General features: G+C 36.1%; 1 protein-coding gene across 2 annotated transcripts in view; it reads right to left on the reverse strand.

Annotated features, from left to right (window-relative positions):
• The window catches only part of LOC109093676 (kin of IRRE-like protein 1), a 45648-nt gene that overhangs the window by 19673 nt on the left and 13227 nt on the right, over positions 1 to 12748 (reverse strand). For both annotated transcript variants that reach the window (XM_042759634.1, XM_042759633.1), the window contains exons 2-4: positions 3994 to 4143; positions 782 to 931; positions 438 to 595 (exon numbers count right to left, since the gene is read on the reverse strand). In XM_042759634.1, the coding sequence (XP_042615568.1) occupies positions 438 to 595; positions 782 to 931; positions 3994 to 4143 (458 nt within the window). The remainder of the gene's footprint in view (positions 1 to 437; positions 596 to 781; positions 932 to 3993; positions 4144 to 12748) is intronic.

Below are 12748 nucleotides of genomic sequence, written 5' to 3' on the forward strand. Positions count from 1 at the left end.
AACAATAAATGATCCTATTTGCATCATTAATGCATGTTTCTGGACTTGTGCACAATTTACCAATTTTATTCCAAAAGGAAAAATGATGTGCAACATATTCAAAATGTAATAATTTGTTTTCAAAATGACTTTGCTCACCCATCTTTTATTATCTAATGAATTCCTCAAAGGCAAAATAAAATCTCACAGTAAATTTTCTTCTTACACAATATCCTGTTACAATTATGTTACGAATATAAATTGCGGCCTTATGTCTCATATGGGACGAAGAGGATTAAGATAAGATGAATATAAATTAGGTTGCGAATACAGTTTCATGTTGATTTCAATATCTTTTTGTCTTTGCTGAGAAGTGAGTCACGTGTATGTGAATGAAATAAGCACTCATACTCAGATTAGTCAAAACATTGTTGTGTACGAGTGTGTGTGTGTCTCACCGTGGTGCTGATGGCCCCTTCTATCGGCAGGCCGTCTTTCTGCCACTCTATGACAGAGGCGGGTTTGGCGCCGCGGGACACGCAGCTCATGTTATATGGGACCCCTGCTATGAGGAGGATCTCCGGGGCCCCCTCAATCACCGGCTCATCGGGAGGAACTACACACACAAACACATATGGAGTTTAATTATTTATAGCAGCATCTCATAAATCTATTCATTTCGTAACACGTCAACCCATTCATTCCATCACAGCCAACATCTAAAACAACAAGCTTTTAGCATGCATTGACCATTAAGACCCTATTCTAAGCAAACCCACACATTCATACACACAGCACTTACTGAGGACGGTGAGTTTGGCCCGTCGTGAGCGCAGCGCTGCCTCCGTGGCCTGGCACTCGTAGAGAGAGTCATCTGAGAGTTCAGCAGCTGAGATCTCCAGGTTATACTGCCCAACATCCACCAGCCGCAACACACGATAACGCGGCCAGGCTGCAAGAGACATGCACACATAGACCATAACTTGTCACATTTAGTGATGATTTGGAGATAGATACGCTGCGTTCGAGACGAGAAAGGATGTAGGAACTTTCAAGTGGAAATGTCCCACTTCCAACCTCAATGATTTCCAGTCAATCACACGTATTTTGTTTTTGTGTCAATTATGGCAAAAACAGAAAACAATTAACATAAAATGTCGCCGATTGTTTTGGAACGCAGCAATAGTCTTCATTTCGACACAAATACACACTAAATCATGAAGAGTGAGTGGTCTGATTGGTTTTTAGTGTGGTTCTACAGTATGTGGTTTCTAGGTTGTTCTGGATGGTGAGTGCACTGCTATGTGCTTGCTAAAATGTAGTTTTAATTTTAACTTGAGTGTCACGGACGCTGCAAAAATTGCAAGATGTAATGAGACCCAATAGTCATCTAGCAATGTTTACAAAGGAAAAAAATGGAAAAGCAGAACAGTGAAATAAAAAATAAAACAAGGTCTGTGTGAAGTGCCCCTTATTGGTTAATTCTAGTGGCTGAAATGATTATTCGACATTATCTTCAACGTCGACAATAAAAAAATTGTCAAAAAATATTTTGTAATCGAATAGTCATTTGATCTCATATGACCTCATGTAAGGGCCTGCAATAACACAGTTTGACCAGTGTGGTGCTGTAGAGCAAGACTGTAATTCAGCCCTCCTGGATGCAATTCAAGAGATGGTGACACACACGGCGCGAGAACCTGTCGGAGTGCAACTAGTGATGGGCAAATGAAGCCTCATGAAGCACTGAGGCTCTCCTTCAACTGCTCCGGGAAAAGATTCAAAGCTCTGAGAGTGTCAAAAACAGCGCCATCTGGTGGTTAGTAAAAATTTAAAAAAATTAAGCAGCCAACAGCTTGTGAATGAAGCTCAGTTGGACCAAGCAGCCACCACACAGTCCATAGATCGATTCATATTACATGCACAAATGAAAACTTAACAGTGTGTTTTTGTTTGTTGAATTTCTCTCTCTAATAAATTAATTTACCCATTAAGCTTTGGTATTTAATGCCAGTACGAATTTCAATATGATAGCATATGCATATAATTGCATTTGGCAAATATTTTATTTTCCTAAAATAATTCGTATTCTTCATATTACTTATTTAAAAATATAACTGAATAAGTCAGAATGAAAACTTATTCCCAAAGTAAGATCTGAGGGTTCGAACATTTTGACACGCAAAGTGAATTGTGCACGTGATTGGACAGAAAATTAGGCTTTGGTTTGTCATTGGTCATGTGATTTCTACGCTAACAACACAAGTCTCGAATCGAGGCTGTATCTGGCAGGCCTATTTATTCTCAACACAAGCTCTGATGCCTCAGTTCAAATGTCACATTAATAGTGCAAATGCAGCCATAACAGATGCTGCTGAGAGCAGACTTCAGATGATTATCCTCTCAGTAATGAAGTAAATGCAACAAAAATGACAATGATGAGAAAACAGCAGTTAAGAAAGCATCTTGTCATAGCGATGTGGGTATGTTTACACCAACAACTTATAAAGCAGCTCTCCAGTGTGGAGCTAGCTAATGTTAAATATTTTTATTAGTGAATGAAATAAAAACTCATATTATTACATTAAAGTGATAGTTTGGTTTGCGCAGATTAAAGCTTGATCTGTCTCAGTACTGTTTTGATTATTTTAACACTAAGGTGTTTAAAGAGAGCTATAATAAAAATATTTGTATTGTAAAAAAATAAGTGGATAATGATTGTAATTGTACAATAGTAATATAAGAGTTTGACATTTCAGCTGAAGTGGTTACCTTGTTTTCTTTATTAGTTCACACTCAGTTCATATGGATTAGTTTTACAATCTCTTAATGAACGTTCTGAAGCGTCAACGAGGCATATATTAAACTATTCCTTTAATATTTAGAGATCTGATATTTAAAAAAAAAAAAAACAGTGTTTTACTAACAAGTAAAAAATTAGCATGCAGTGACGTTATCCACCACTGAGAGGCAGTAGAGTTTGGCTAATATTTGTTAGCGCTATAACATGGACATTTCCAGTTTCTGCTGCAAGAGAAATGACAAAAATTCTGCTGTGAATTACATCACACATCCCCAACCCACACAGCCCTTTCTCCACAGTGGGACTGAGTTATCAGTGTGTGCGGTGCGCATGTATTTCTGCGTGTGCACTTTTGTGTATGTGTGTATGTGACTGCAGGATTTGTTCACATGCTTTTATATAAAAGCCACAGGGACAAACCAGTGAAGCATCACAGTGTAAATACAACTACACTGAGTCAAAGTGAGAGAGCAAGAGAGAGAAATCTTCCTCATGCCTTTTAACGAATCTGACGAATGCAGCAAATGTAGTTTATTAGGTCCACATTTATCCATTTATAATGGCAGAGGTTAAAAATACCACATCCTGCCCTCACTGTTCTCATGACAGTCTACAAGGAGTGAGAAAAGATGAGCTAGTGGAGCAGAAAGCAAAAGAGCAAAGGGGAAAAGAGGACAAAAGTGAGACAGAAAACAAGCAAACAGGGAAACAGAAAACAGTGAGAAAGATGAAACTTAAAGTATACACAGGGAAAACAGAAAAGTAAGAAAGCAAGAAATCTAAGTAAGAAATATACACATTCTTAATTTTTATGAAGATTTGAAGATATGAAGATTTATGAATGTTGCTTGCTAAGGTGTCTTGAGTGGTTTTAGTGTGTTTCTGTTGTTGCTGAGGTGTTCTGAGTGGGTTTAGTGTGTTATGTGGTTAAATAGATTACAAAAGTTAGAAAAAACAAACAAGGAAACATGGAAAATAGTGAGACAGATCAGAGATGAAACTGAAAGAGTGTACATAGGAAAAAAATGGAAAAGTAATGAGAAAGGTTAAGCAGTTTCTAAGGTGTCCTAGGCTGTTTTTCATTTATTGCTACATGGATGAGGAGAGGACAAAAGTGGAAAACAGTGAAAAACATGAAAGAACAAAAAAAGAGACAAAAGGGAAAAGCACATAAATACAGAAAGAAAGAAAGAGTACTGTGTATCACTGACCCCGGAGGTCTTCTCCAATGCCTAAGGCCAGTCCATCCTTGGTCCACTGCACAATGCCCGAATAGTTGAAGACCACGCAGGACAGGACCACCCTCTGGCCCAAAACCACTGACTGGTCTGCAGGCTCCTGAGAGAACCGCGCCGTCCGCACTGAAACACAATGAACAAGCATAACGGTACAATTAATGAAAGAACTGAGGCTCTAGTTCAGTTTACTTTATGTGTTCAATGCTGTGAAGGTTAAAACGCAACAATATCATACTTAAACCCTGAACCTGGTTTAACCTGGAGTCTTTAGCAGCATTAACATTCTGCTAAACTTCTCCTTTTGTGTTGCATGGAAGAAAGTCAGTCTTGGAATGGCATGAGGGTGAGTCAATGATGACAATTTATTTAGAGAATTTCAAACTAAAACTGAGAGTGGTAAAAGTTAATAACCTATGTGACAAACTAAACGCAAGCAACAATCGTAAAAGCCATTGAATGATGTGCGGCATTACACCTACATCCACCGAGCAGCTTCACACTTACAATCATTCTTCTAAGTCAATGTGGTTCCTTGGAGGAAGAAACGTGTCCCTTGATACCAAATTCCAGACACATTTCTTCACCCGCAAAACATGGTATCCACCAGAGTCACTCTCTTTCTCTGACACACAGGAGGATATTTGATACTCCAGACAAGCCTGACTTTCCAGCTTGAAGAACTGACTTACAATGAAAGCTTTCATTCAGAGCCTGAGTTGTGGATCTTTAATTGGACTGAAATCAAGAATGTTGTAAATTAAGTAAGGGCAACTCATATTTTCCCTGCATTCTTCTTTTCTTCGCTCAATGCTTCTCTCTTTCTTTCCTCCCTTTTCCAATTCCATCAGGAATCAGTTTTTTCAACCTTCCTTGTTCCCTTATTCTTTCTTCCTTTAAAAAAATTAAAGTCCTGTCATAATTTTTATCCACGCTCACATTGTCGTATGACTTTCTTTCTTCTGTAGAACACAAAAAGTGAAGTGCGCCAGTTTCTCTTTTCCATGCAGGAATGGGGACGTGAAGGGATAGTTCACCCAAAAATGTGTGTGTGTGGGTGTGTGTGTGTGTGTGTGTGAGAGAGAGAGAGAGAGAGAGAGACAGAGAGAGATAGAGAGACAGACAGAGAGACAGAGAGAAAGAGAAAATATCAGAATTTTCAATTTTGAACTGAACTGTGTCTTTAAGTTTATTGGATTGAAAATTGACACACAATAGTAAATCAGAAAAGTATCACAAAAGCTGGTTTGCTATATTTTTAGCTATATAGCAAAAGTTACTGATCGATCTTCCTCTTCAGTGAGTTAAGAACGTTTGTGACCGGATCATTGAGTGAGTTGAACTTTAAAACCACATGAGTCTGATTCATGAACAAATCATTCTGACTTTTTTGATTCAGGACTCAGTTATTTATGGATCACTAGGGCGGGTGTCATGATGATTTTCAGTGAATATTAGAACAACTTAAATTTTAGTTTATTTCTTACAAAAAGCTATCGTATGGCTTTGAACTAGTGTTGTTATTGTTAATTAAAGCTAAAACAATTAAAAATATCTATAATTTTTTAATTAAATTAAAATAAAGATATAATAAAATGTAAATATTAGATAAATAAAATGTAAATATTAGATAAAATATAAATAGTAGATGTAAACATTAGTTAAAACCTAAGTTAAATAAGTTTAAGGTACTATAATTGATATAAATAATACTAAAATAACACTAAATGTTTTTCCATACCTAATGCATTTCTTTCGTGTGCAGAACAAATTTGGATGAACGTTGGAAACCAAATAACATTCAACTCTTTAGTGAGTTGAAAACTTCTGTGAATGGATCATAAAGTCAATGAGTTGAACCTGAGAACTGGAATCATGAATGAATCATTCTGACTAGTTTTGTGAACCAGATCAAATGATTCACCGCAAAGATCAAGATTCAAAAACACAAAATTATTTATGAATGCGGGTGTCACAAATTTCATATTAACGACTTCAATTTCTGTCTGTTTCTCACACATATTATTCACATGGCTTCAATCCAATGTTGTTATTATTAACTAAAACTATTAGAAATAATTTTAGTTGATTGAAATATAGCTGAAATAAAACAAAAAATATAAATAAACAAAAATTAGGAATGTTGTTTTGGTAAAAAAAACACATATCACAAATACTAAAATTAAAAGAAAATATTGGAAATATAAAAATGAAAGCCTATTGGAAAATATTAATAAATACTATAATAGTATATAAATAATACTAAATGAACAGTTTCCAGCATCATGTCAGATGGACCATGTTTATGATACGTTTATAGTTAATTTGTGTCCATTATGAAGCTTGAAACACCATTCAGTGATATTGCACGGAAAAGATCAACAAGCACAGCCTTCAGTATTTCTTAAAGGCATGAGGGTGAGTAAATGAAGACAGAAATAACTTTTCCTTTAACTTCACATTCCTATGGGAATCCCTGGTAATGCCATCATCTAGTTTGGGGCAATATTAGCAAGAACAGCCGTTACTTTTGCACTTTCAATTCCTTGCAGTTTTCTATCCTTTTTGTTTAAATACATGTTTCTCTCCCCAGCTCTGTCTTCTATTTCTGTGGTCTTCCTCTCTGGTTGGAGGGGGTTTAGAGACACACTGTCACAATCCATTTATCACATTAAATATCAGCCCTCTAGCCCTCTCTTGTTCTCTCGCTCCCTCTCTCTCGTCTCTCAGCCCTCCAGCATTCCTCTGTAGGTCCCCATCTCTCTCAGTTTCTTAACAACTGGCATATGCCCACTCATCCCCCCCATGACCCCATCCCTCTCTCTTCCTCTCTATTTCTCTCATGTATGTTTCCTCTCCTTCTCATGCAACCTCCGTGATCACTTTGGGTGAAATTTAATGAAGGCAAACAAGAAGAAACAATGCTCTAATGACCATGAAAAACATATATTCTGTAGGATAATGAAGTTAATATGTTACTCTGGCATCCCAACCTCCTTTGTGTCATGCACTTTGAACTTCTTAAAATAAAACATTCACCAAAAACTGAAAATTTTTGTTTATGTACACACCCTCATGTCATTGCATACCTATATGACTGACTTTCTTCTGTAGAACCAGTGTTATTGTTAACTAACTGACTCTGTGTAATTGAAATGAAGCTGAAATTAAATAAAATATAAACATTAGATGAAAAACTTAAATAAAACTTCAAAAAAAAGTTGTTTTGGCAACTTACTGAAATAAAATAACTTAACGTTGAAGTACTAAAATGACTAAAACTGATATAAGAATAAAAAATAAAAAAAATTAAACTAAACAAATATAAAAAATGGAAAAAACATGACAGGAAAAAAATAAATATTTGGGCAAACTCAAACTCTTAAGGGATTTGAAAAATCAAATGTGATCAGATTTACAATTTACAAAAGACACCTTAAGGGTCCAGCATATCATAGAGACTTATGGGTGGTCTCCATGACTTGATCCTGTAAGCAACCACCTAACAATGGCATAAACACACTCTTAAAACACCTTAACAACTGCACTATAACTCAACCATTCACAACATTCCTGCATTGTTTTGCATTGCATACTCTACATAAAATATAGCACCAAATTATTATAGTTGTTGTTATTACACAACAGGGCAGTATTTGGCCTTCACTAAAATCCATATCTATCCATTAACAGAATTACATCACAGGGAGGTCATACAACCCAATGTGACAAAGTGGTCTACAGCTGCTTGTCCTTTAAAGCAACAGTGTATTTATGATTTATTTCTATAGAAGATTACACAGCTGCATTCATCCTCCACCTAAAGGGTATTGTGCACATAGAACTGTACACTACTAGAGTATATTCCTAAAATGAGAGAGGTGGCAGATTAATAATTCTCTGAAGGCTTCGATATGTTTAGATGGAGTACAAACCTGAGTACAGTATGCGAAAAGCAGCCAAATTAGTAGTACGCATGAAACAGTAGGTGAACAATATGAGGATCCAATATCTGCTGAGACTCTGAGGTGTGCAGCCAAAGGACACTTTGCTATCCCATAAGGCTCATGAGCTGTCAGATTCGAAAAGGAAAAAAAGGGGGGCAAGGGACAAGATGTTCCTCATGGTTAAATTGTACTTGTCGCTCAAACTGTATTTCATTCTACAACAAAATTAATGATAAAACCATAGTGGTTACCTCATACACTAGAATGATTTATGCCAGTATATTTGTACTGTCTGTACAGTTAAATTAAATATAAAAATTGTGTGTGTACGCTACATAATTCATTATAGTGATACTACCACAAGAATAAGAAACAAAAGAGAGCTCAATTCGATACTGACGGACTGCTCTCACACACCATCAAAGTGTGCACAAGCATATAGAGACATGTTTCAGCACAGAAATACCAATTTGCATATATGTACACATAAAATGGCATTGTCATTGTGCTTTAAATATTTTTTTCTTGCTTATCCGAAAAAGTAATCCAATCTGTGACTCAAAAAAAACACACAATATAATGTGTTGAACCACTATAATACTATATAGTCTATATATATATTAGGATATATATATATATATATATATATAGTTAATTTTGATAGCCCTACTAACTGTATATATATATATATATTTATATATATATATATATGTAACCCTTTTCGTCTGTGTGCTCCCCCAAATGTGTATGAGTTGTGTTTGGGGATCGTTGTCGTCACAGCAGTGAAGCTTATTTATTGGGCTCTTTATCTGCATCATCCACTTTTCACAAGGAAAATAGAACTGTTAGTTATTAATATAAAAAATAAAAATGCATACAAAATCATAAAACGAAACAATATAGTTTTAGCTGCCGTTATATTCAACCTTAAATCAGGGGGGTTCTCAAAGACTGTAAAATTAACTTTCCACATATGACAATTAATGTTTAATGGCACATGCATCCCAAATACAAAAAAATAAAAACCCAAAATACTCAGATAAACGTTAAAAACACAAGGCAATATACAGAAAAATATTCCCCACCACATGGAAGGTACAACCCATTAAATAATATCAGAAATACAAAACCATCCTTCGCAAATAACTGCACATATATGTTAGTTAACATCTTTAACAGCAGTATATTTCTTCAAATAACATGGATGGCCAGTATAATTAAAGAAATGTAATAGATGTAACAGAGAACAGTGAAAACCATCCTTACCTTTTCACAAGGAAAATAGAACTGAATTAAACAACAGCTCCACCCATGTGAAGAAGGGCTCACTCAGTGAAAATACTCAAAGAACACAGCTCCCCCCTAAGGCTGGGAGAAACATTTTACATTTTCCCTACATATATATATGGGAGAAACATTTTATATATATATATATATATATATATATCTATATATATATTAGGATATATCCTCCTACCCCAAAAGGGTCTCGCCCCTATTTTAATAGCTCCGCCCCATAAATACATATGCAACCCAGGCAACAATTAATTTTGTGAAACTAAGCAAACCAATGTTACACTGTGTCTACTCGACAAAATACTACAGAACTCATTATAATCAGTGATGCTGTCTACACCATATATACATATACATATACATATCTACACTGGATGCGGCGCGGCATGACACGACAAATCCCCGACTGAAAACTGCTGCTGCGTTCTATTCATGACGTATTGACACAAATTTCAAATGATTTTCAATGTTCGCTTTGTCACGTCCAGCGTAGACTGATTGGCTACAAGTTTTATTTTGTACTCAGCCGACTCTTTTCTAAAATGATTGGCTACAAGTTTTATTTTGTACTCAGCCGACTCTTTTCTAAAAAAAAAAAATCTACTTTTTTTTTTTTTTTTTTTTTTGTGAGTGAACTAAATAAAGGATTAGTTCACTTCCAGAGTAAAAATTTCCTGATAATTTACTCACCCCCATGTCATCCAAGACTGTCTTTCTGTCTTCAGTCGCAAAGAGGAAAACATTCCAGGATTTTTCTCCATATAATGGACTTCAATGGGACCCAACGGGCTAAAGGTCAAATTGCAGTTTCAGAGCAGCTTCAAAGAGCTTTACATGATCCCAGCCGAGGAATAAGGGTCTTATCTAGTGAAACGATCGGTCATTTTCTGGAAAAAAAATTAAATGCATATACTTAACCACAAATACTCGTCGTACACTAGCTCCGCCATGCGCGTCTGCTAATTCACGCATTACGTAATCATGTTGGAAAAGTCACGCATGGTTACCTCTTCGTTTGTGTACTCCAGTTCAAAAACATTGGGTAGGGTGAAAAACGATCTAATTTTTTCCTCCAACTTCAAAATCATCCAACATCGATGTTTTGCCCTCTTTGTAAAGGCCGTTTGACTTTCTTTGCACATTCGCTTTGTGAACACAGGGTCGGTAATTCGGCCTACATGTCACGCGTGACCTTTCCGACATGACAACGTAATGCGTGAAGTCGAGCTAGTGCAAGGCGAGTATTTGTGGATAAAAAGTCTGGATTTTTTTTTTTTTTTAAGAAAATGAACGATAGTTTCACTAGATAAGAACCATATTCCTCGGCTGGGATTGTGTTGAGCCCTTTGAAGCTGCTCTGAAACTGCAATTTGACCTTCAGCCTGTTGGGTTCCATTGAAGTCCATTATATGGAAAAGAAAATCCTGTAAAGTTTTCCTCAAAAACTTTAATTTCTTTGCAACTGAAGAAAGAAAGCCATGAACATCTTGGATGACATGGGGTGAGTAAATTATCAGGAAACTTTTATTCTGGAAGTAAACTAATCCTTTAAAAATCTAATGCTAAATTCAGTTGCTTCAGTTGATTTCTCTACCGATTCAGACAAGACGACTTTTTCAATGGAGAAAGCAATATTATCAATAAAGGATTTCAGCCGGAAGCAATGGTTTGAATTTAAAAACATCTTGATGGATTTGTTTATTACAAAACATGCAGTTTTTCCCTTTCAAGACATTAACTGATGGACTGGAGTCATGTGGATTTCTTGTGTATTATTGTGATGTTTTTATCAGCTGTTTGGTGACGGCACCCATTCACTGCAAAGGATCCACTGGTAAGGAAGTGATGTTATGCTAAATTTCTCCAAATCTGTTGTGATGAAGAAAGAAACTCATCTACATCTTGGATTGCATTGGGGTGAATCAATTTTTAGCAAATCCTCATTTTTGGATGAACCTAGCCTATAGGCTTTTCAGCAAAACATAAAACAATTATAAAGATAAAAAATTATAAAAAGAGAAGAAAAAGAAAAAAAAGTTAATTAACAACAACAAAAAAATGACATCATTCATTTGGCCAACAAATACGGTAATTGAATTCTATAAATGTATAACATTTAAAACACATGACATTTATTAAAAAAATTATCCTGAAATAGTTCAAGCTTTCAAATCTACCTTCATTATACAGTATATTGTTAATTTTTGCTTGAGTGCATGTCAGTGCTGTTTTATTGCTTTCACTTGTTTACCCAATGCCTATAGCAAAAATATCATATTGTTATTTTAAATTGGATGAGTGATTTCATTACATTATACCTTTTGACTCAAAACCTCATATTTACTGAGATATAACACTTCTGACAACTTCCCTTGTGATAACTAGCCCCAGTCTCCCCTATAAGTGCTCACTACATGAGCTTGTTATTTATGAATCAACAGAAACGAAACAAAAAAGGATGAAAGGGGGAAGAGAGAAAGACATAGGGGAGATGAGGACAGAAACACAAATACAAAGATGGAGAGAGAAGTGGCTGGAGAGGGAGTAAAAGACAACTAATGAGAGAAGACCTGAGTGAGCGCGAGAGAGGGCTTGTATAGTTTTCATTATGTGGGTTATGCTCCAGTGACAAATTTAGAGTGTCCTGATTTTCTTGAGTCACTGATCCCTGGGTAACAGCAGTAGTCCATGCCACACTGCTAGTGTCCTGACCGCACAAAGACTTGGTCACACACACACTCTGACCACACTTACACACCACACTCGTGTTAGGAACACACCACTTGACCGACCTGAGAGAAGATTTGCAAACCCAGCACACCAGCAAATTCACTTCTGTCAACAAACATAAATCCTGAAGATTATCATTTTGCACTCCAGGACTAACTGGATCCAATGGAATGCCTTCGGATGTATAGGTTACAGTATGAAAACATTCAAATGTGCAACAAAGACTGAGATGATGTCATTTTAAATATAAACCCCTTCATGAACAGAGATAAAAATGGATAAGCTCCACCCCTTTCCCATTAACCAGAGAGAACTCTGTGGATTACATGATGAAAAGAGAGATCTTCAATGGTAATTTTGACTTGTTTTTCACACAAAAAATGTGAATTCACTGTTTTAATATTATACAAAAATGAAGACATCTGGAAACAGCATTGATAGTGTCCCATCACATCTTGGTTTATTTTCATTTTTCCATTCTTTTAGTACCAGTTAAACAATCACCCAATGTTTTCTGAGATGGCAAATGAGAATTGAAGCCAAAAAAAAAGGACTGTCCTCATTACCTTCCCTGGCATACTTTAATTAAAACAGACCCTTCGAGGTAAAAATCCTAGATACCAATAAAAGCAGCACTGTCACAACGTCACACAAAAAGAGCCGAGCTGTTCAAACTCCTCGGTATGCATGCAGCGCAATGGACGAGACACTTGTGTGACTTCGTGCGCTAGCCGCTCTCAGACAACAAAGGAGTATGT

This window comes from Cyprinus carpio, chromosome A7 (genome assembly GCF_018340385.1).
Source record: "Cyprinus carpio isolate SPL01 chromosome A7, ASM1834038v1, whole genome shotgun sequence".
Classification (NCBI taxonomy): Eukaryota; Metazoa; Chordata; class Actinopteri; order Cypriniformes; family Cyprinidae; genus Cyprinus; species Cyprinus carpio.